Source organism: Meles meles, chromosome 10 (genome assembly GCF_922984935.1).
Source record: "Meles meles chromosome 10, mMelMel3.1 paternal haplotype, whole genome shotgun sequence".
Lineage (NCBI taxonomy): Eukaryota > Metazoa > Chordata > Mammalia > Carnivora > Mustelidae > Meles > Meles meles.
Window position 1 is genome coordinate 87648844 of NC_060075.1, and position 25214 is coordinate 87674057.

General features: G+C 39.8%; 1 protein-coding gene across 2 annotated transcripts in view; it reads right to left on the minus strand.

The window, feature by feature from the left end:
• RELN (reelin) overlaps nt 1-25214 on the minus strand; it is a 510603-nt gene that overhangs the window by 119111 nt on the left and 366278 nt on the right. For both annotated transcript variants that reach the window (XM_046020402.1, XM_046020401.1), the window contains exons 21-24: nt 14257-14449; nt 12652-12764; nt 5964-6101; nt 4874-5060 (exon numbers count right to left, since the gene is read on the minus strand). In XM_046020402.1, coding sequence (XP_045876358.1) covers nt 4874-5060; nt 5964-6101; nt 12652-12764; nt 14257-14449 — 631 coding nt within the window. The remainder of the gene's footprint in view (nt 1-4873; nt 5061-5963; nt 6102-12651; nt 12765-14256; nt 14450-25214) is intronic.

The following is a 25214-nucleotide window of genomic DNA, read 5'->3' on the forward strand; positions in this document are numbered from 1 at the left end:
ACAGGCTGCACTGAACCGGTTTTGGAGAGCTCCCAAGGAGTTCAATTAAAAGTCAGGAAGAAAAATGGAGATAGGATACACAGTATAGAGAAAAACACCTCTCACACTTATAATTTAAACCCTACTCTAATCCACTAAGTTAATTAAGAAAGGATTTCAGTTATTAGAAGTCACAGGGGAAATACTTGGGGATAATTAAAACAGTACACTGTTACTGATAAATCTAAAGCCAATTAAGAGATTCCAAAATAAATGAGGGGGCCAGCGAAATGAGAACTGAAGTTAATCCTGAGACAGGAACTTACTCTTTGGAACTCTCAATTTTAAGTGTATTTTTTAAAAAAAGATTTTATTTATTTGAGAGAGAGAGAGAGAGACAGAGTGCATAAGAGGGGAAAGGTGAGAGAGAGAATGCGGGACTCAATCCCAGGACTCAAGGATTATGACCTGAGCCGAAAGCAGATGCTTAACCAGCTGAGCCAGCTAGGCGCCCTTAAGTACGTATTTGAGAAAATCTTATAAGTAATATGGATTTTCAATGTGTTAGGTGCAGTTTTAATTTTTCCTTTTGTTGATTTGAGATATTATAAGCGAGAAACACCTCAGAGGTTATTATAATCTCGTCTAGAATTTTCATGCCTCAGGATCATTATAGAAGAATGATTTTCAGAAGAAAACCTACAGAACCTAGCTAGTTAATTCTAATCCAGCAAACTTCTATGAAAAACTTGGCATGTGGAAATGAGCCAGAAGGATAAAGATGTAGGGTGAGGAGAATTATAAAAATCCAATTATCACAATTAGCTGGTTGGAATGATTGGTCTATTGTGAAAATCACAGAGCAGTGTTGTTTTTCCAGGAGACTACGGTGTTGGTCGACAAAGGTTTTTAAAGTGTTTTGTGGGATTTTTGTAAGTGGAAAATATCACACAAATGCTTAGTTTGGCACTGAAGATGTTTTTTCCCCAGAGAAGAACACAAATCATTTTCTTTTGTTCGGTGACCTGAAATGCTGAACACTGTTTTACAGGGAGATAAAAAAGAAAAAGGAAATGGCTCATGGCAAACTTTTTGTCAGAATTTAGAATGTGATGTAACACATGCTTTGCAGTTTCTCTCTTCTATCATGATCAATGTACTTACGTGTGTACGTGTGGACCTGTATACATATGTAATGGGCACACACGTGTGTTGGAGTAATTGCTTACAGATCTCCTTGCTCTTGCTCTTGGAATGTCAAAAATACTCTCCTGTTTCCCCCAACACTCTAGGTCAAAATGTCTCACTGCTTTCAAGGTTTAGATAAAACACAAAGGAACAACTTCAGAATCTAGAGACTTTATAAAATGACCTTTAAAACATTTCATGAAACTTTAACCTTTTGCCTATTAAAATCTTCTTTATTCAAAATCTACTAGAAAAATGATTCTACTGTATTTGTTTGAAAATAACCATTTCTTTAGAACCTCTTGTTTTCTCATCTTCTTTCATTCGTTCATTCATTCCTTTCTTCGGTAATAATTACTGGGTGCCAATCATGCCAGCCACAATAACCACAAACTTGAAAGGAGAGTTCAGAAGCATGTGCAGTGACAATAATGACAGACAGGGCTGCAGACCGAAGTCTGTTCCTTGTAGAGTCCCCTTTTGTCATACTATCATGTGTCAAATCCCCAGTCTATTTCATCTCAGAGGTACTTACTGATTTGTAAAAGCCTACCATGTGGCATGCTTTTCTGAGCTGAACATCTTATCCAGCATTCAGCTCAGTCAATAGGACTCAGCATCTAGCTGGGTCCTATGAGAATAAAAATAAAAACATGATCTATATATGTATAGAACACCGATGAGGGAGGAATTCAAAGAACAGGGAGCTCAGTGTAGTTTGCCATAGTCCCAAAAATCTCCATGGAGCAGCAGGATTTGAGCCAAACGCTACCAGGTTGATAGAGATACAGAGATGGTGGAAAGCATCATGGTAGGCAGTGGAGATTAAGCAAAGGCAGGGAAACTGGCAAAACCTGGAATGTAGAGGAGAGATTTCTGTTTGGACAAGAGATCTGATGTTTCAAAAAAGAAAGTAAGTTGTATAGTTAGGGCAATGTCTGTGATAGAAGAGGGGCAGGATGGAGCACATTCTAGGTTTAGGGTGGTTTGCAAAAGGTGGTGGATGTGCACAGTGTTCCTTTGGGTCACTGTCCCCGCGGGTGGGGGCTGCCAAACCCTGTATCCCATACCTCCCTGGCTATGCCACTCAGAGTATGCCATTCTCCAGGACACTGTGATTGGCCAGTCAGAAACGGTCCTGAGGTTTTTCTATGGACCTGCTCAGGAAGCTCTGTGGTCCCAGTACCACTCTCATAATGACAACTGACCTGAAAACAGAGAGGGTAATGTGGGCACTTGAGTTTCTGGTTCCAGATATCTCTGAGGCCAGTTTCATTGAAGCCCTCCCTTGTGTTTTGATTATATGAACCAATTTCCTCCTTTTTTGCTTAAGCTAGTTTCTCTCACTTAGAATTCAAGACAGATCTGCTCGATATAAGAGGAAAAAGGGAAAAAAGTGCTCTTCAGATATTTTGATAAAAATTTAGGAAGAAAGCTGGATTGGGAGGGGAAAAGAATGATTTTACTTTTGAAATGTTGATTTTTAAAAAAGATTTTATTCATGTATTTGAGAGAGTGTAAGAGCATGAGCGAGAGAGCAGCAGAGGGAGAGGGAGAAGCAGACTCTTCACTGAATGGGGAGCCAGATGTGGGGCTCGATCCCAGGACCCTGAGATCATGACCTGAGCCGAAGACAGACACTTATCCGATTGAACCTCCCAGGTGCCCCTGAAATGCTGACTTTTAGTGGCAGGGAATACACATGGAAATATCTAATGACACCAATTTTAAATATATCCTCATAAACTGTAATTGTGATAGCTAACACTTACTGAGCTATTTCTATATGCCCAACACTATTCTTTACCTTCTAACCCACTGATCCTCCCCAAATCCCACTTTACAATAGAGAAAACAAAAGTACAGAAAGATGTTATAAATTTGCAAAATGAACCAGCTAACAAGTTGTGGAGCTTAGGTAAAAATTCAGGTAGCTTTACTACATAAATCAACCTTGAATTACAGTTATATACACATTGATATGTAACCTTTCATGTTTGAAATATTTGTGTGTATGCACACATGTTTACTGGGATGTTTGGTACATACTGGGATACTGATGTTTATTGGAGACATAATCTTCCCATTTCTGAACAATTACCCAGTGCATCCTGATCTTGCAATGACTATTGGTCACTTGTGGACGATTATCTCTAATAATGACCAGCGGATGTTCAATGTCAATAGATAGGAAATACCATCAAGTAGAATTCATCCCTGATTTTCTATCATTCTCTACCTTGTTTGCTTGCTGCTGATTCTTTGTTCTGCACCTGCATCAAAACAAAACCTGTACCTATTTTTGCATTTGCATAAATTAACTTATTTTGGATTTCTGCCCAGATTCCACAACATATGAGCCCTACAGTGTATCACCCACACCTGCGTATTTGTTAGGCGATGTAGACTGGGACATTTCCAGTTGTCCTAGAACTGGTGGCTATAGTCCCTGATGGAAAGAAGTGGTTTTAAGCACCTTGCATTCTAAAGAGAGCTGCAAATAAGTAGGGTTAGATATGCAGCTCAGGTTGGAGAACTGGATCTGCTCCCACTCTAGTCCTTTTGAGGACTAAAGAGATGAACTGGAGGAGGCAGAAAGAAAATAATGTTCTGCCTAGATGGTAGCAAGGGAGGAGAGGAAGGTGGTTTGCTCTTCCCCATCGCTAACCAAGCAACAGGGGTTGGGCGTGTTCCAAAGAGAATCAGTCTTAGAGATTCTAGGTGGCACCTTAGTCCGTTGCGGGTGTCTACTGACCTGTCTGCCCAACGTCGTGCTGCCCCTAGTGAAGATGAACACCTCAAGAAAAACTTCTACACTGTCTCTGTATACACTTCCTGTCTGTGTGCCTCCAAATCTGTATGTTAAAAGCCTAACCCCTAAAGAGATGGCATTAGGGCATGGGGCCTTTATCAGGTTATTAGGTTAGTGGGTTATGAGGGTGGAGCCCTCATCATGGTATTAGTGTCCTAATAAGAAGAGACACAAGACAGTCTGCTTTTTCTCTTTGTGCTCTCTCCACCACAAGTGAGGATACAATGAGAAGATGGCCACCTATAAACCAGGAAGCAGGCCCTCACCAAACACTGAATCTGCTGGTGCCTTAATATTGAACTTCACACCTTTCAGAGCTGTGAGAAAAAAAACCGTTCTATTTAAGCCACCAAATCTCGGTATTCTTGTTACAGTCATCTGAGTGGGCTAGGGAGTGGCGGAATCAGATTGCAGCAGGAAGTTGCTGCTCTTAAATTTGAGGCTTCACCTTCACCATCACCACTCACTCACCCCTCACCCCCAGGCCACATGCTCATGCACCCTCCGATGCCAGGGCTAGAAGACCCAGAGTCCCTGTCTCACTCAAAGACCCTCAAGACATAAGCCCTGCTGGCATGGCAGGAGAGGAAGGCAACGACGTTTAAATCAGGAACAAGAAGGGCAGGAATTTTCAACAGCCCTAACCTGGATTTGCAGTAACCCCCAAAAATCACCCAACTACCAGAGTTTCCCAAATGTAGTTCAGGGATAAGTATCAGACAAAGTAATTTAAAAGCAAGCAGTGTGGGGAAACATAAAACTGTCCCACGTTTGTACCTTCTGAGTTCAGGCTGCTTCATAAACACAAATAGAAATAGCCATTGCGCTGATCACATATTCCCACAGCTTAGTCAGACCTTAGTCATCACTCACCCCCCACCCCCCAGCTCCTACCTTGCTGAAATATAGAGATGATCCAGAAGAGATGACCCCACACCCTTGTTCTGGCTTTACAATTTCTCCCCCAATGACTTCTTGCCAGTCAGACTCCCAACCATTCTGATTCTCAAAATCCGACATGATCGTGGAAGGAAGAGCAGCTTCTGGGTGGCATTCAGTGCCTTGGTATCCCTGGTCACACCTGGGAGAGAGGAAAGGCCACGTAAGCAAGTCACAGCCGCTTTTCTGGGAATACCACGGCCACGGTCCTGCAATGTTTCCCACGTCTCACTTTTACTCAGACCTTAGCATTCACACGAGATTTTTCTCGACAAAGTCAATCTGTGTCGGCAGGTCGGAACGACCTTCAGTTTTGAACAGTGAAAAGAAAAAAGGACAGAATCCTTTCTTGAAAGAACTGGTGCTGTAACAACAGAACTAGGCATCAAGGAGTAATTAGGGAGGTGGGTGCGTGCGTGCGTGCGTGCGCGCGTGCTCGTGCATGCGCATGCGTGTGGGGGTGTGAGGGCGGCTGGGGCGGGGCGGGGCTAAAAGAGTGGGATCTTCCTGTAGGTCTTGAAAGTCATGTGGAAGTGTTTGCTCATTCGACAGCCATGTTTTATGGCTCCTCTTTCTGATTAAATTACATCTCTTTTAGAGTCTAAGTATTAAAGTGTGTTCCTTTCTCATCCTCATTAGCGATAATCACCGCCTTCCCCTGCCTACAACCTTGAGCTTCTGGCCACGCGGCACAGGACAGCACGCAGCAGGGTTCTGACTCGTGTTTTAAGACTGTCAGGGGAAGGAAAGGGAAATAATAGCAAGGCTCTTTTAACCCCCAAAGACGACTTTGGGGTAAATTAATAAACTCTGGGATGTAAACTCAGGAGGCCTCGTCTTGAGGTGAGGTATGAAGTTTAGGATATCTGGCTTCAGACTTCACTTAAAATGTAACAGCACCTTTTACACCTAAAATAAGAATAGAAAGAAGGATTGTGTCCTTTTGGCTCCATTATTTATCAGTCTGTCCCTACAACTGCTGTGTCATCCCTCTGAACACAAGCCCGAGAAGCAGACAGTTGATCACACGTGGCAGTGTGTGTACCTGCACACGCCGTGGTCACAGGAGCCGTGCCCACTGCACATGTTGGGACACTGCTGTCCAATGTAAATGCTGTCCAAAGCCCACTCGTCTTGGGCTGTGTAATAGGTCTGACTCCAGCGGAAGCGGGTGGCACTGGACCTAGAAGCAAGGGACGGGAGTGAGAACAATATATATACTATATATATATATTTAAAGATTTTATTTGACAGACACACAGCAAGAGAGGGAACACAAGCAGGGAGAGCGGCAGAGGGAGAGAGAGAAGCAGGCTTCCCACCAAGCAGAGAGCCAGATGAGGGGCTCCATCCCAGGACCCCAGCCCAAGGCAGATGCTTAACAACTGAGCCACCCAGGAGCCCCGAAAACAGTATTTTAGTGGACACAAAGAATGTCAGAGTTTAGACTTTATCAGATGATGGACTTTCTGGAACTTGCATTTAGCTGCCGATCATTTTTCTGCGGTAGTTGAAAGTCTGTCAACAATTCGATGATGAAGAAAAGTTAAAAAGAAATGTGGGGTTTAGATATATACCTCCATCTTAATTTAATTTGTTACATTTTGGAGAAAAACAAAATATCAATTTTGTTGTTGTTGTTACACAGAGATTTGATGCCAAGAAAAGAAAGGAAGCAAGAAAGAATAATTTAAAAAAAAGGTATATACAAAAGAGCCTCCCTTCCACAAAGGAAAATCTGAGGTGTTTCAGTTATAGTAATAAAATTTCTTTCAATAATTGGAAATTATTGAAATTGGGAATTGGAAACTTCCAGTGAGCTCTCAATGTCAAACAAAAGTTTTGTTTGGGGGTATTGTTTTGGGATTGAGGGACATGATACAATGTGCTATAAGAAAAACATGTTCTAGAAGTAAGAACATCTGGGTGCCAAATTCTGTGGATCATTTCAGACACATTAACTTGGGTAGATTTCATGGACAAGCTGTTGTTAAGTGGAAATAAAAAGTTAAACTGTCCATTATACATAGAGAAACACTTGGGACCTCCATTCCTCTAAACCAGACAGAAAGTCTACAGAACAGGGTATTTTGAGCGCAATGTCAAGAAAGTTTCCATCCACTGACAGTCACAAAGAATTCTTTTCAGTTCCCATCAGATTTTTTGCCTCTAGAAATTTTCAGAGAGTGTGATGAGTTCTTTTTGGTCAAAGTGCAAAACAAAACAAAAAGGATTTGCAGAATTAATGTGCATGCCCCATTCCATGGATTAAACCCTCCCCAAGCACACTGTCTACACATACACTTGATCTTGACTGCTCTGAACGATCCCTTAATGTCTACTGCATCAATTATGCACATATTAAATATTCCCTAAGTATGTAACAGATTGTTAAAATCCAGACTAAGCCTTTATTGTTTATTTTGCCAATGATCTGTGGCTAATAAGTTGCACTTTCATTCCTAGCAGGATAATTCCAGGACTTACTGAGATGCATCCAATAGACACTGATTTGCTACATATCAGTGCCTGTTATGATACATGCAAGACACAGATACACCTCCTCTGTGATAACAGTTTATATCTGCAATCGAATAGCCATCACAATTTTCATAGTCCCATTAAGAAACGGTTTGTAGAAGATCCAACTATAAAAGGTATGTTGTTTTTAGAGCATGGAGCCCTAGAGAGAAGCAGCAAATTAAGTTTGATACATCAGCATCACGCAAAGGAAAGATGACCATATTTTGTCAGGACTGATGATAATCTGAGTCAAGTCTGAGGCCATAAATGTCTGGACTGTGGGCTTTTCTAGGGACAAGGCTATCTTTGGTCTCAACTATTTGCACAGGAACAGGATAAAGTAGGTATACCGAAAGAGACTGTGGAAAAAAAAATGAGTCAATGAGTGGATGAACAGACAAGGAAAGGGCAGCCTGTTACTGCCTTCCGCAGGTAATGGAGTAAAGAATGTGCTAGGAGTCTGGGGACTCGACCCCTTGGACCCTAGCTCTGCAATTTATCAGCTGTGTGACCTTTAGTGAGAAATTTAAGCCTTGAGGCTTTCTAGTTCCTTACCTCTCAAATAAAGGGATTGGGCAAACTGATTTCTAAGATCCCTTCTAGCTTGTAAATTTAGTGATTGTTCTGGTAGCCGCTGACTGAGGTGATGGTTTATTTTCTGTATAGTTACATGCCTACGTGAAACCATGGCATACCTTGTTTTGAAGTTTGTCTATCTCAAACATTAAAATGGGGCTGGAGGGTTTCAGACATCTGTCCCAGATTTCCCAGTTTATTTATGTTTCTGAACAGTCACATGTAAGTAAACACATTCTAAATTCTTTTACTAAGTAAATTAGTCCTTACATGCATCTTGTGAACTCTCAAAAAAGAGAATATTTCCTTAAGAAGAAAAGCTTACAGTGGATTTTTCCGTTCAAAATTATAATCCACAGTTTAATGTGCTGATGTTAATTAACAGAAAAGGAAGCAAGAAAAGGTTGAATATTGGCTTCGTTTTTAGTGAGAAAAAAAATTAGTTGTGTGAGCAATCTCCAGCTGGTCACACATGAGAACACAAGGTGTGATCTCACTGATTTGCAGCTGTGTCACTGCTAAATATTGCCTTCAATACAAATATTTAATTTGCCAACCCCCCGTCCCCTCCCAGCCCAGATCTAAGCATTCTTAGAAGGAAAATCTTGAGCACTTTGGATTGAGCCTGAAAGTGAGACCACTGTTATGTGGATCATGAGATGAAGTTGACTAGCATTTCAAACCCAAACTCTGTGGATTCCCCAAAGCAACAAAACTTGTCAGTCTTGTCTTTATTTGATTTTTTGCCCCACATAAACTTCTAGACCAAATTAAAATAGCATCGAGTTGTCTCTTGATAGTTAGGTATCAAGGTATCAAAGCTGAGGAATCGCGGTAAATGAAGGCAAACCAAATTGTATTTTCCACCTTCAGAGTTACTGTAATCACATTTACCCAATTATTCTGAAACTCATTCAGTCATTAGGTGTAGATTTGTTTATGAAGTCAGCAACTGACATCTGTTTGGGTCTCATTAGGCCCTGTTCTTATGTAAATGTCTCTCATAAAAACAAAATTAATTTTCATTGGGTAACAAATGTTCAGTTCATATGCAATATAATTTCTCCAAGCAGGTGTATATATATTCAGTATTTCTACTCTAAGTTGTCCTATCTAGCATATTTTCCAAAGTTAACAGATCTTTGGTAATGTGGGGACCACATTTGCTCGTGTGTATGCAATTTAGAGTTGTGTATGTGTGAATCAAAGCAACAAAACGAAGATTTGCCAGAAGGAATACTGTTTCAAACTAAACTGCACTCCCTTTTCCCCGATGCTTGAGAAAAACATGCTTTTGCAAAAATTTGAAATGACGATAATAAATAAAATGATCAAGAATGCCAGGAACACTAAATGCACTTTATCTTTACAGCAGAGCTTTTAAAAAGCATTAGAAATCCCAAACCAATGATAATAACCAGATAAACACTATTTTTTTTAATATATAGCAATCATGTTTAGTTTAAGTATTAGCAGGAATGTTAAAAGAAACTATCTTATTTGGTTTGTTTTTAAAAAAATATTTTTACTCTCTTTACCCAGGGCTTTGGAAAAAAAATTGGAAAAGCAGAGTTCCGTTATTCAGTTACATGGACTTAAAGGCAAGTGGTTGCAGGAATAATGTAGTAGACATTGAGGCACCCTGAATTAAAACTTTACTCAATGCCTCAACATTGAATGAGTACCCAACATGTGGCAGGTAGTGTTGGAACTGAAGTGTTTATGGGTCCAACAGATTTCCACTCAGGTGTTGAATAAACATTGATGAGAATTGATCTTTTCTGACTATACTAAAACTTTGAACTCAGTGCTACTATCTTGTAAGCTAGGAAATAATAATGCAAGATACAATCTAAATGTGAAATAACAGGCAAAGGTGAGGTGTTTTTCTTTTTTTGATAAAGGATAATATTTTTTGGATACTGCCTAAATTCCACTAATAAAGAAGAATAGTTTAGCGGCGTCTGGGTGGCTCAGCTGGTTAGGCATCTGACTTCAGCTCAGGTCAGGATTTCAGGGTCCTGGGATCAAGCCCAGGCTGGGCTCCCCACTCAGCAGGGAATCTACTTCTCCCTCCCCTTCTCCCCGCCCCTCTCCCCACCGCTGCTCTCTTGTGTGCACTTTCTCTCTCTCTCAAATAAATAAAATCTTTAATAAAACAAGAATAATAGTTTATAACATTTCTGGGGATGAAAAGACATCTCTAAGATATACTATCAAGATGACCTTACCATCATAATTTTGAAATTATGCCCCATATGTCAATAAAGAAAAATCAACATTTTTAAATCATGAGGGTGATACACTTAATGGTGAAATAAACACAAGGAAAAAAACCACAGTAGGCTTACAGCAAGTAGGACTACTATTTCAATTGTTTGATCTGTTGCTTTTTTATAATCGTGATTGATATGCTTGGAATATCATTGAAATTAAATACAAATCTTGATTATATTCCCAGCAGTAGACATAAAAAACTAGGATGCTGGAGAAAGTAGCAACTTGTTATACAAAGCATTAATAGAGTATCCAGGAAATGGCTCACAGTTGGATATAAAAAAATCTGTGGAAATCAAATTTCAAGCATTTTGTTCCAACTGACATAATGATGAATCCTTAAAAATAATCAAGGAGGCATTCTTCTATAATTCAGTAATTCAGTCTCCAACTAAAGGATGTATAATAATAACTCAAGGTTGTTATCTAACCAATTGTTTTTGTGTAGAGCCCAACTTCCATGAAAAATAATCAAAGAAGGCTTTATTTAGTAATTTTCTCTTTACAAAAGGGCTCTTGGAAGGCTGATGGCACAGAAAAATATAATTCTTGTCTCTCTCATGCTTTTTCTACTACCCACGTTACAGAATCTTGGAATTCTTGAACTGAAAGGGACTTTTAAGATCACCTAATTAAACTTCTTCATTCTACTCCTAAGAAATCAGACTTGAAGAGGTTTGAATGGTTAAAATTGTATAATTAATTAATCACTGATCAGGAAAGACTGAGAGCTTGGGCCTTCTAATTTCTAGTCCAAGGTTCTTTCTTGGGTAAGCTTATCCTGTCCCAGGACTTCAAACAGTACTCATGGTTTTTAATCTTCAACCCAAACCTCTTTTCTGAGCTCCAGATGTGTACGTCCAGTTGGCTTCTTGGCATTCCTGCTTGGTTAGGGAAGTACCTCAAACCCCACATCCTCAAAGCAGAACACTTCATTTCCTGCCCCAAATCCACTCCTTCTCTAGGCTTCCCCACTTCGGTCAGTGGTATCACCATCCAGCAATTTCCCTAGGCCTCAGATTTACAAACTATTTTTGATTCTTTCTTTCTTATCACAACTTCCATCTAGTGCATCAGCAAGCCCTAGTTGATTCAAATATATTTCACAATGATGGCTCCTGTCTTGTCTGCTATAGTCATGCTCCAAGCCACCTAAAAATAAAAGTCCTGGAAACTTTTAACTCGACTCCCTGTCTTCACCCTTTCTCCCATGATCTAGTCCTCACAAGGCACCCAAAGTGACCAATCTAACACAAAATTATATAATATTTAGGGAAAAAAGGTGTTTTTCTCTTATAGATGATCAAATATTTAACTTTCTCCCGAATTACGGAGGCTTTAGCTTCCTGGGGGATGATTTTTATGGTTATTGAGAGAATGTGAATAGAAAAAAGAGTGTATATTAAGCTTTAAAAATAAGTAGGGCTTTTCAGTGAGCAAACAGCCTTGAAATCCAAATTGTCTTGACATAGGAGAGTCTGGATTCCTGTATCCTTCCCTTCTACATATGTCAAACCTAAAGGAACAGGCCATTGAGTTGGGGCAGAAAGGGAGGTCAGAAAAAGCTGGGACACAGAGGGTATCATGCTAAGTGAATTAAGTCAGACTGAGAAAGACAAATACTATACAATTTCAATCATATATGGAATCTAAAATACAACACCGGGGCTCTAGGTGACTCAATCGGTTAACCATCCACTCAGGTCCTGGGATTGAGTGCCCACAATGGGCTCCCAGCTCAGCAGAGAGTCTGCTTCTCCTTCTCCTGCTCCTCCTGCTTGTGCTCTCTCTCTCTTAAATAAATAAAATCATAAAAAAATAAAATAAAATACAAAAAACTGAATAAACAACCAAAAAAGCAGAATCAGACCAACGAATACAGAGAACAGCCTGCTGGTTGCCACAGGGCGAGGAGGGTGGGCAAAATGGGTGGAAGGGAGTGGGAAATAAAGTTTTCTATTTAGGGAAAGAATAAGTCATAGGAATAAAAGGCCCAGCATAGGAAATAGGTCAACGGCATTGTATTAGAGCTGTATGGGGACACACAGTAGCCACACTCATGGCGAGCACAGCATAACGTCCAAAGTTGTCGAACACTAAGTTGTGTACCTGATATACTCATGTAACATTGTGTGTCAACCCTAGTAAGATCAAAAACAAAGTAAGACAGTTTGGAAATCAAATTTTCATTAGCTCTATTTTTCAAATATCCTGGGTATAAAAGAACGATCTGGGTCTTTCAATGACAAAGACAATTCCTCTTGCCATTTTGCTTAACTCTTCTTCACATTCAAGTCATGCTAATAGAGACGGTAAAAGTTAAAGTCACAACCATATCTATAGATATCATCTCTCACCAAGTTTTCTGGGGAAGAAGCACTATGACTCTTCTCCACTGTGTGAACTCGGTGGCATGGTAAATACTTGCTGACGTGAATTCCTGACAACTCGGCATACTTGGAAGACATTCCTAGAAGAGAGGAAGGCGAAAGTTAAACTTGGCTTCCGTTCCTCCAAGCACAATATATGTTGACTCACTCACCACGAGTGATAAAGGCCTTAAAAAAATCTTATGTCATAATCTTAACTATTTGCAATATGGATGCAATCCATGATTCTTCCTTCTGTGAAGCTAAAATATTTGGGAAATAATGAAAACAAGTGTCACTGTGAAATTAAATGTCTTTTAATTCTGACATATGAAAGCGGACATGGATTAGGATCCATGTTTTTGACATGTTATCATAACACAGGCATTTGGTAAAATTATTCTATGCGATGTGCTATTTATGTATTTATTCCAACGTCTGATCACTGTGTATATACATAAAGGAGTACATTTGATCTTAAGAATCTGGGGGCGCCTGGGCGGCTCAGTGGGTTAAAGCCTCTGCCTTCAGCTCATGTCATGATCCTGGGGTCCTGGGATCGAGTCCCACATCAGGCTCTCTTCTCAGCGGGGCACCTGCTTCCCTTCCTCTCTCTCTCTCTGCCTTCCTCTTTGCCTACGTGTGATCTCTGTCTCTCAAATAAATAAATAAAATCCTAAAAAAAAAAAAGAATCTGGATCTACGTGCTTCTTTTCTTTTTTTTTTTTTTAAGACAAGATATGCCAGATTCCTAATACAGTCTACCTACAGGTAAAGAGAGTTAGAAAGGAACAGACGAAGACATGCTATAGGGAGAGAAGAAAGAATGGAGGGAGGAAGAGTGTCTGAGGAGAAGGAGGAAGGAAGGGTTGGAGAAAATTTATGGAAGAAGAGGGTTAGAGAAAATAATATCCCAAACGCCATCCTAAAGTATCCAGTCCTGAAGTTATTCCCATTTCTTTTTTTTATTTTTAATTTTTTTAATTTTTTTGTTTATTTACAGCATAACAGTGTTCATTGTTTTGGCATCACCCAGTGCTCCATGCAGTACGTGCCCTGCCTATTACCCACCACCTGGTTCCCCAACTTCCCACCCCCCCCCCGCCCCTTCAAAACCCTTTGGTTGTTTTTCAGAGTCCACAGTCTCTCATGGTTCATCTCCCCTTCCAGTTTCCCTCAACTCCCTCTCCTCTCCATCTCCCCATGTCCTCCATGTTATTTGTTATGCTCCACAAATAAGTGAGACCATATGATACTTGACTCTCTCTGCTTGACTTATTTCGCTCAGCATAATTTCTTCCAGTCCCGTCCATGTTGCTACAAAAGTTGGGTATTCATCCTTTCTGATGGAGGCATAATACACCATGTGTATATGTACCACATCTTCCTTATCCATTTATTTTTTATTTTCAATTACAATTTAGTATCCAAGAGTGCAGAATGTGGAATCCTTGTTGCTGACTTGATGCCAGTGCTAAGTCACAAATAACATTGTTCCTTTTGAACCAAACCTAAACTTTTAGAATTGTAACTCTCTGCTTCCTATGCAAAAAGGAGCCCACATGTCACAAACATGAGAGAAAACAGACTTACCTCTTGGACCAGGTGCCAGGTGAGGCCGTGATTGGTTGAGTACTCTAGCTTCACCTGGTTGTCCATGTGCGGGGTGTACTTCTGGCCACAGCCCATCACCAAGCTGAACTGAATCATGTAGGACGCTCCTATCTGCATTGATTGTGTTTCCACATAGCGCATACTTGAGGCAAGTTTGGAGTCTCCTGTGAAACTGAAAGACAGAGGTGGGAATCAAAAGATTAGAAAGATTAAGATGAGCCTGAGTGACAATCAGGCTCTTCATTTAATATCACACACCAAAATAATTTCATTTTGCTTGTGTACATCTTGCCAAGCTCAAGAATGGATTTCAGTCAATCTGATAAATGCAATTTAAAACAATCTTCCTATCAAAGAAGCAATGTTTTTTTTTTAACTTAATACCTAGAGTTGTCAAATGTACTTGAAAATGGGTACTCACTCATATAATGTTCCTGACTATAAACCCTTTGACTTATTAATATCACTGCTTAGAATCTTTCCAAAGGAAATCATCCTAAATTCAAGGACAGTTTTATAAAATATGATGAATATTGCAGGTCTACTTACATGAGTAATTGGTAACCATTTCAATGTCAAACTAAAGGGAAAATAGAATCCTTAGGAAAGCTGGGATAGCCTCTTGACAGATTATCCATATTGCAAATATTTATGAAGGTAATGTAATCACATTAACATGCTTATGAGAAAATACATTTTTAAAAATCCACAAAATGATCCATAAAAGAAATTCACCAGAATGTTTGCTGTGGCTCTGTTTGTTGGTGGGAAACTAGATAGTTTACATCTTTCCTTTCTTTCTTCTTTTTTTTTTTTTTTTGAAATAGTTTTCAATGCTTAGGCATTAAATACTGAAAACATCACAACGTAGTTTTAATGACTGTGCTTCAAGCTGGTAAAATTTTACTGGGTCCCAGTTGAGTTCATGTAATTGTAAACTGTTTGAAGACAGGCACAATTACTTTTTTAGAGCAAACTGCTCAAGGAATTTATAATCCATCAGAGGAGATCAAAATACGGACACATTTTCACTGTGGTTAATTAGGGTCAGTGTAAACATTCCCAGGGTTAACCACACTGGAGTCCGTCTGCCATAATGCTTGGTACTGCTATCGTGAAGCAGGGACAATACCACGCATCAGGAGTAGTTCCTATTTGTCAGGGGGCTGAGCCGATATAAAGGGAATTATGCAAAAATCTGTGATGTCTTTGAGGCATATTTGCCCTTTGCTAACTAAATACTCTACCTTGCTTCTTGCAGACATTAAGATGTTATTTAAAGATGGAACACTGTCCATATGGAGGATCATCACAGGTTTGGGATCAAGGTCACAAAATGCAAGAAGCTTTTTCCTAACAGTGACTAATTACTCTTTACCAATTTTAAATTAAGTTTTTACACTTGGACAACGAATAGAGGAATAAAATGGTTAAGAGCCCCAAACTCTGCTTTTGCTGAAGCGTCAATAAAAAGAAGGGACATTCATGTTTATAACTGCTGGTGTTACACATTTGGTGCTTACACCTTGTTTTTTGTTTTTTTTTTTTTTTAAAGATTTTATTTATTTATTTGACAGACAGAGATCACAAGTAGGCAGAGAGGCAGGCAGAGAGAGAGAGGAGGAAGCAGGCTGTCCGCAGAGCAGAGAGCCCGATGCGGGGCTCGATCCCAGAACCCTGGGATCATGACCTGAGCCGAAGGCAGAGGCTTAACGCACTGAGCCACCCAGGCGCCCCTAAATGTTGCTTTTAACTTCAACAGTTAAATGCTCTTTCTAGTACCCTTTATGAGGAAAGTAAATAGAGGGAGCCAATGAGTTGGTCATTCGAATTGTTTACTTTAAAGGTTTACTATCTATCTTGGGCAAGTAGGAATAAGCACACAGTGCATGGCAGCATAGTCTTCAATTCACGGAGAACCAACAGAACCTCTCCCTCATGTCCTGCACAGCATTTCCCCACGTGAGCATTTCTGAAATAATTTAAGATTATTTTCACAGTCAGTTCTTGTAAATTCCTCCCCTCAGAGATGGTTTTGTGTCCTTGCAATTCTAGAAGAAACAGAGAGAAATGCTGTGTTTTGTAAATACTGCCTGCACCTAACTCTTGCATGATTGCACTCAACCATGAACCTGGTTGAAGACAGTGAGTATTCAAACCTGAGAACGATGCACTCTGTGAGCTACCCTCACAATAACAACTTTTAAAGTGCCAGGACAATCCCACCTCCCCCCAGCAGAGCGGGCTATGGACATTGGGGAGGGGAGGCGAACCATAAGAGACTATGGACTCTGAAAAACAACCTGAGGGTTTTGAAGGGTCAGGGGTGGGAGGTTGGGGCAACCTGAGGGTTTTGAAGGGTCAGGGGTGGGAGGTTGGGGGAACAGGTGGTGGGTAATGGGGAGGGCACGTTTTGCATGGAGCACGGGGTGTTGTGCAAAAAGAATGAATAATGTTACACTGAAAAAATAAATAAAATGAAAAAAAAATAAAAAAAAAAAGTGCCAGGACACGAAGAAAGAAGCAACATAAAAATGATATAAAAGGACAAGAGTCTCAGGTGGCTGGCTGTCTTGGTTGATACAGCATGTGTCTCTTGATCTCAGGTTGTGAGTTTGAGCCCCACATTGGGTATAGAGATTACTAAAAATAAAATCTTTAAAAAAAGGTCAAGAGTCCACATGAGGTCTGTTAAATAGTGACAATACAATCCTTAGCACAAATATCTGTTCCACCAGTAGTTGTGTCTTTTCTTGATTTTGTTGTAAACTAGAGCTGAATGCTTTCTAACCAAAATGCCTGTCATACTTCATGGTACCATATGATATGTGTCCCGATATCTTTTTTAATAAAAATCAAAATTCAGTTAGCCCAACATATAGTACCTCATTATTTTCAATGTAGAGTTCGATAATTCATCAGTTGGATATAACACCCAGTGCTCATCCCATCACACGCCTTCTTTAATGCCCATCACCCAGTTACCCCATTCCCCCACCTACCTCCCCTCCAGCAACCCTGTTTGTTTCCTATAGTTAAGAGTTTCTTCATCTCTGATGACTTCCCATTCAGTTTTCCCTCCCCTCCCCTATGATTCTCTGCTCTGTTTCTTATATTCCACATATGAGTGAAACCATATGATAACTGTCTTTGTCTGACTGACTTATTTCACTCAGCATAATACCCTCCAGTTCTACCTGCATTGATGTAAATGGTAAGTATTCATCATCTTTGAAGGCTGAGTAATATTCCATTACATACACACACACACACACACACACACACACATATTACATCTTTTTTTTTTTTTCCAATCAGGGAGATTCAAATCAAAACCACATTGAGATACCACCTTACACCAGTTAGAATGGCCAAAATCAACAAGACAGTAAACAACAAGTGTTGGAGAGGATGTGAAGAAAGGGGAACCCCCTTACAATGTTGGTGGGAATGCAAGTTGGTGCAGCCACTTTGGAAAACAGTGTGGAGATTCCTTAAGAGATCGAAAATAGAGCTTCCCTATGACCCTGCAATTGCACTACTGGGTATTTACCCCAAAGATACTGATATAGTGAAAAGAAGGGCCATCTGTACCCCACTGTTCATAGCAGCAATGGCCACAGTTGCCAAAGTGGTGAAAGAACCAAAATGCCCTTCAGTGGACGAATGGAAAAGAAGATGTGGTCCATATACACTATGGAGTATTATGCCTCCATCAGAAAGGATGAATACCCAACTTTTGTATCAACATGGATGGGACTGGAAGAGATTATGCTGAGTGAAATAAGTCAAGCAGAGAGAATCAATTATCATATGGTTTCACTTACTTGTGGAGCATAAGGAATAACCAGGAGATGGGAGGAGATGGAGAGGAGAAGTGAGTTGGGGGAAATTGGAGGGGGAGACAAACCGTGAGAGACTATGGACTCTGAGAAACAAACTGAGGGTTTTGGACGGTGAGGGGTGGGGGTTGGGTGAGCCTGGTGGTGGGTATTAAGGAGGGCACATATTGCATGGAGCACTGGTTGTGGTGCATAAACAATGGATTTTGGAATGATGAAAAAAATAAAATAAAAAAAAAACCCTACATCTTCTTTATCCATTCATCTGTCGATAGACATCTTGGCTCTTTCCATAATTTGGTTATTTTGGACATTGCTGCTTACAAACATTGGGGTGCAGGTACCCCTTTGGATCACTACATTTGTATCTTTGGGGCAAATGTCCAGTAGTGCAATTGCTGGGTCTTAGGGTTACTCTATTTTTAACGTCTTGAGGAACCTCCATACTGTTTTCCAGAGTGGCCGTACCAGCTCACATTCTCACCAACAGATAGGAAGGTTCTACTTTCTCCACCTCCTCACCGACATTTGTTGTTTCCTGCCATGTTAATTTTGACCATTCTGAATTTGTATGAGGTGGTATCTCATTGTGGTTTTGATTTGTAGTCCCTGAAAGTTAGTGATGTTGAGCATTTTTTCATAGGTCTGTTGGACATTATACGTCTTCTTTGGTGAACTGCCTGTTCGTGTCATCTGCTTTGTTTCCGTAGTGTAGTGGTTTTCACCTTCACCTCACCTATCCTGATACCTTATTCAGAAGCAAAATAACACAAGAAAAGCACAGATATCTATGCCTGAAAATCTCGACCATTCATAGTATAGGTTCACTCAGTTGTTTATGATTTATTCAAGACTGGCTGAAAGCCAGTAACATTAGGTCAGCTTTTCCCCTCCTGAATATGCTGATGTTCTTTCTCAGCTGGAGTTTTAGAGGTGAGAAATTCACAGACTGCCATCCTTTAATTGATAAAACTGCTCCTCTTTGTTGCTTGTGTAAGTCAAGATAGGTTCATAAAGGCAAAAATGAAGCTGAACTTCTCTGTTAGAATCAGAGAAAAGAAAAAGAACAGTTCACAACAGCCTTTTGTGGAGAAATTCTGGAGACAGAATGCACTGGGAATCAGGATGCTTAGTTTCATTCATGTTGATTTTCAAGAGTGCCTCTAAAATAAGGGAACAGTAGAAAAGCTCCTGCCTGTAATTACAAGATTTAATGAGAGAATGGGGATAGATAATTCTTTCCACTCGGAGAAGGTAACCTCTGGTAAAATGGATGACACCACAGTGTAACTCAGGTCTCCACGGTTCTCCTTAGTTCTTAGTTCTTAGTTCTCCAAGGTTCTACTTAGTCCTTAGCACAGCTCCTTTGCCTTCTCTTCCCTTGTTAATGTCACGTATTGCCAAGGACCTGTTTTCCCAGCTAGGCTGGAAGCCTCTCTGCAGGGAGAGATCATATCTTATTTCATCTCTGCATCCCCCCTAAAGCACTCTGAACCCGGGCCCCTCACAGAAGCACCTGGTGCTGTGGAAGAACATCATGGTTTTCGAACAGCTAGATGATCTTACGTGACCTCTGAATCAAGGCCATTTGGGAGGCCATCAGGGATCCTGAACACTGGGTAATGGAGATGATTAAAAAACAAAACAAAACCCAGAAGCTGAGTTGCTGGCCCCAGAATCGTACAATCACTAAAAAGCTTGAAACCCGTTGGGGATAAAAATACATCATATGTTTATAAAAAAATAAGAAACAAATAAAAAATTAAAAAAAAAAAAAAAAGCTAGAAACCAGGCCTTCTGATTTCTGCTTGGATGTCCTTTCCAAGCTGTCATGCCTGTTAAAGGCACTTAAAGAATGTTGAATAAAATGAGCACATGAGTAGGGCTTCTCAGTTTGGGAATAAGGCAAGTTTTTTACAAAACCACAGTTACTTACATGTTATAATGAACACAGACAAGGTTTTGAGGTTATCCTTACTTAAAGAAATCACTCTTCCTGCATTTCCCCAGTGGCCCTTTCCCATCTCCATAAAAAAGGCTCTTTTATATGAAGAGCAGATACACAGAACCAACCTAGGGGGAGAATTCTTAGACCACAATGTTTCTTCAAGGCAAATTCACCCAGGGACTGAGCCGTTTTCAAAAACTCATCCATCTCTTTTAAAAAGGTTTGGTAATTGGGTGCCTGGGTGGCTCGGTTGTTTAAGCACCCAACTTGATTTCAGGGTCCTGAGATCGAGCTCTGTATCTGACCCTGGAGCTTGCTTGGGCTTCTCTCTCTCCCTCTCTCTTGCCCTGCCCCCGCTCGTGAACATGTATGCACTCACTCTCTCTCTCTCTCTAAAAAAAAATAGTTTAGTAAGTTAGACAGTGTGTCTGAAGTCTCACTACCAATACACCACAAGACAAGATAATGCTCCAATATTTACATTTCTTAGAAACCTAAGGAATATTCTGCTATTTTCAAACACCCCACAGAAAAGAATAGCTCTGCAAAGCTCATTTTCACAACAGAAGAGCAACACAAAGCTGGTTTTGGTTTGAAACCATTCAGAAGTAATATTCATCTGCAAAAGGACATGTAAATGAATCTAAGCCTCTCTGATATCCTGCTTTTCATTTTGCTTTTGCAATTATCAAAGAAATATTTGCTGGAGTTGACTTGTTGATATCGTGGAATTAGAGTGGCATTTTAACTCATTTGTTATTTCTATAATATTCTATCTTAAAACAAATTAATATTTTAGTGGATTACATAAGTTTTACATTTATCAGAAAAAATAATCTGACTAGTTTTTTTTTTTAAAGTAAAAATTCATTGTTCTACTACCTAAAGATGATCACTGCTAACATTTTGGCATACATACTTCCAGACTTCCTTATGTTTATGCACACATAAACACTCACTTTTCCTTCTTTTAAAAAAATTATTATAAAATCATAATAAATCTGTTCATTTTTTTGAGAAAGAGACAGAGTGCATGCACATGGCAGGAGTAGGTGAGGGGCAGAGGGAGAAGGAGAGAGAATCTTAGGCAGGCTCCACGTTCAGTGGGGAGTGGAGGTGGGGCATGATCCACTGGAGGTCATGACCTGAGCCGAAATCAAGAATCAGCTGCTTAACTGACTGAACCACCCAGGCACCCTTCTTTTTTTTTTTTTTTTTTTTTACAACTATTACATTGACATCTCTCCATATTGAAAAAATGTTGAGAATAAAGCCAATCTCCAATTATGGAACTCTTGGGAGATTTCTCCCTTTTTCACTATTATAAACAATGCTTCTATAATATGCATGCTTATATATCTTCACATACTGTTCCAATTATTTCCTTAGGATAAACTCTCAGAGGCAGAATTACTTGGTCAAAGCAAATTTTAAAAATGAGCATTTCCTGCCAAGTTGCCTTCAAAAAAGGTGGTACTGAGTTAGGGCAATGGGAAATACAGTCTTCACGTTATGGAATGTATATGTCACAGGAATGAAAGGCATACCATAGTGAATATTGTCAAAGATACTGTAGTAGAATTGTATGATGACAGACGGTAGCTATACTTGGGAGAATACCAGAACGTACAGAGAAGCTGAATCACTATGTTGTACACCTGAAACCAACACTGTGTGTCAACCATACTCAAATTAAAAAATACTTAATTAAGTTCTTGCATATTTCTAAATAGCTAGACCACTCCTTATTTATTTTGTTAAATTGGTAATCAAGGGTATGGCAAGAGAGAAAAATACATGAGGAATCTTTGAAATTCTCTCTTTTTTTACCCTTCCAATTATGAGAAGCCAAGCAGGGCTGTGTTAAGACTTTTAAAGGACCTTGATAATTTTAACGTTGGAAACTCCATTACACATCACGGCAAACACATCAAAGTACACCCATGTCCATTAAATATATTTTTTTCACTGCAAAAACTTTCAAATGGTTTTTATAATTTTGCCTTTAAATTTTATTTGGCTAGTAGCAACGCATATAATTTACATTTAGTTGTAATTTCTCAGCATACTCAGGAATCTGACCAAAAAATTACTTTCAGTATCATGAAATTTTATGAATATTCAAATTTAGCAATGAATGGAGTTAACATATATTATGTTTTGTCGATAGTTAATTTAAATTTATTAATTCTATTTTGCAATCTTCTTATCCTATTTTTGAGACAATATTCATTTCCCCAGACCCTGGACTTTTTCCAGGCCCCTGGAAAGATTGCAGGCTCTGGCATGTGCCCAAAATGACTAATGAAAGAACTTCCCAGGAAGAGGCAGAGCTAATGCAAAGGTGCTAGAAGAGGAAAAAGCTTGACTTGTTGGAGTAGAGAGAAGGAAGATCAACATAGTTGGGGAGAATTGAGTGAATGGCAGGAAGGCAGGAGAGGCCACCTGGGCCAGGTCACTTTATCTAACCTGGAGATCTTGTGAATCACATCCATAGAAAGTAATTGTCTCAGCCTACTGAATTTCTGTTTCAATAAGCCACACGTACTATGAATCTAAATCATCAAATGTAGAATTCTCTTATTAATTTGTCTAGTGGTGTGTTGTCTTACTTCCAAAGACTCACTTGGCTACTTAGTCCAAATGGAGATTTTTAGGGAAATCTAACTTTGGAGAAATAAATGACTTTCAAGTTATCTGTCTGAGGGCACCTGGGTGGCTCAGTGTGTTGAGCCTCTGCCTTCGGCTCAGGTCATAATCTCAGGGTCCTAGGATAGAGCCCTGTATCAGGCTCTCTGCTCAGCAGGGAGCCTGCTTCCTCCTCTCTCACTGCCTGCCTCTCTGCCTATTTGTGATCTCTGTCTGTCAAATAAATAAATAAATAAAATCTTTAAAAAAAAAGTCAACTGTCTGGACAACAATAGGACATGAGTGTTGGAACACAGCCATTTTATCCATTTCTTTGGCAGGTCCTAAGGCTTTGTCCTTCAATATCTTCAATATCTTCAAGTGGTCCATTTTCCACCGCATCATTCTGTTCCTAACACATTATACATTATAAGAACATCAAATGACACCATTAGCCTCCGAGCTGAGCTGCTCCTACTGTTTCTCCTAGTACTCTCTACCATCTATCAAAAAGCAGCCATAATTATATTTAAAATATAAGTATGATCACATCACTCCTCTTCTAAAAACTATTTACTGGATTCCCATAAAACTTAGAATAAATTCTAAAATCTTCATGTTGTTCTATAAGCTCCTAGGAGCACTTGCGTGGCTCAGTTGGTTAAGCATCTGACTCTTGATTTTGGCTCAGGGCATCATCTCAGGGGTATAAGATCGAGCCCCATGTCAGGGTCTGCTCTGAGTGTGGAGCCTGCTTAAGATTCTCTTTCCTTCTCCTCCCTCTACACCTCCCCACTTCTCTAAAAATAAATAAATACAAGGTCCTAATATAACCTAGTTTCTTGTCTGCCTCAGGGCCTTTGCTCTGCTAGCCTCTCTACCTATAAGGCTTTCCTTGTACACTTTTATATATCATTGTCTCTCATTATTCTGGTCTCTGTTCTTATGTTTTCCTGACTATCTTACCTAAAATTGTTTCATTCTCCGCTTATGCTACCTAACACTCCATTCATTTATCCTCATAGTGCTAAGCCACTTTCTGAAATATTATTATGAATTTGTTTACACGGATGCTGGTGTTTTTCCCCTTTAGAAGCTCTGCAAACAACAGACTTTTCTATCATCATCTCCAATACCAACCGCGACACCTTCAGTACAAATAGTGCCAAAGTGCAATCAATAGACAGTTGAATATATAAATTAGTCTATCAATGAATGAAAAATCTCACAAAAAAATCCTCATGTTGAAAAGCCTAATAAATAGACTCTCTTTTAGGAAGTCATTTGTAAACCTATTTAGGGGAATACTCAATTATATTACCAATTCTAGAGAGACACTGATACACTTGGGTACTGAAAGTACTCTTTAAATAGTTGTTGAAAACAACAGTAAGTGACTTTTCAGTTTGTCACTCAATATATTTACCTCATCTATCCACTAAGCTTCCTAGAACAATCACTCACCAGGAAATGGCAGTTGAAGTGGCCCTTGGGAGCCACCTCACCCCAACTGGCTTCCTTGAGCAGCACAATTTAACTTGATTTACTGCTCTTTTTTAAGAGTCTCTGCAAAAAACAACTCCAAGAATACTGTAGGATTACTAATAAACTATTTAAACTGACAAAATTTCTACGTGAGAGATGGGTTGATGTTCACTGGAAGAAAAATCCTAATGAAAGTACTTGGCTATGCCTTCTGATAGAAGCAGCTGGTGGCATTGCTAAAACTGAGGCTTTGCAACTTCGGAACCCTCAGCTTGCCTTGACTGCTCTGAACCTCACCAAGAACCATTTTTGTGAGGGACAAGGAAGTGACACACTATTACCAGCCCTAGACCAAGATCATGAATTCTTTTCTTTTTAAAGATTTTACTTATTTATTGGACACAGAGAGAAAAAGAGAGCGAGTGTGTGTGTGTGCACATGCAAGAGTGGGGGAAGGGGCAGAGGGAGAAGTAAACTCCCCACTGGGCAGAGAGCCTGAGAGGGGCTCAATCGCAGGATCTGGGATCATGACCGAGCTGAAGGCGGATGCTTAACCTGCTGAGCCACCCAGGTGCCCCAAAATCGTGAATTCTTACACCGCTTAACAACCACTACCACAACAAAAATACCAAGGCCCCACAAGTTCTAAACCAAGACCAATCCCTAGAGGGTAACTTCTTTAAGAACTCCTATGTCTTGGCATACCGCAGGTGGAAATCTTTTTAAACTGAACGCTAATAAACTTCTTGACACATAAAAAAATTAGGCTTTTTCAATGTGAGGATTTCACTACATGGGACACCCACCCTGTAGCTGTTCTCCCCCTTTTACACCTCTATTTTCCTACATCCCCTGTGGCTGCTGTGAAAAACTAGGCTTCCCAAATCCTCCCATCACAACACTAAATACCACATAATGTTACCCCATTTTCTCGAGCCTGTTGTCATTCACAGCTCATTTCAATTTTGCATGTTGCTCTTTTATTTTCTCTGCACTTTCATGACAAACCTTAGGAAATTTCCTTCTAAAAACCT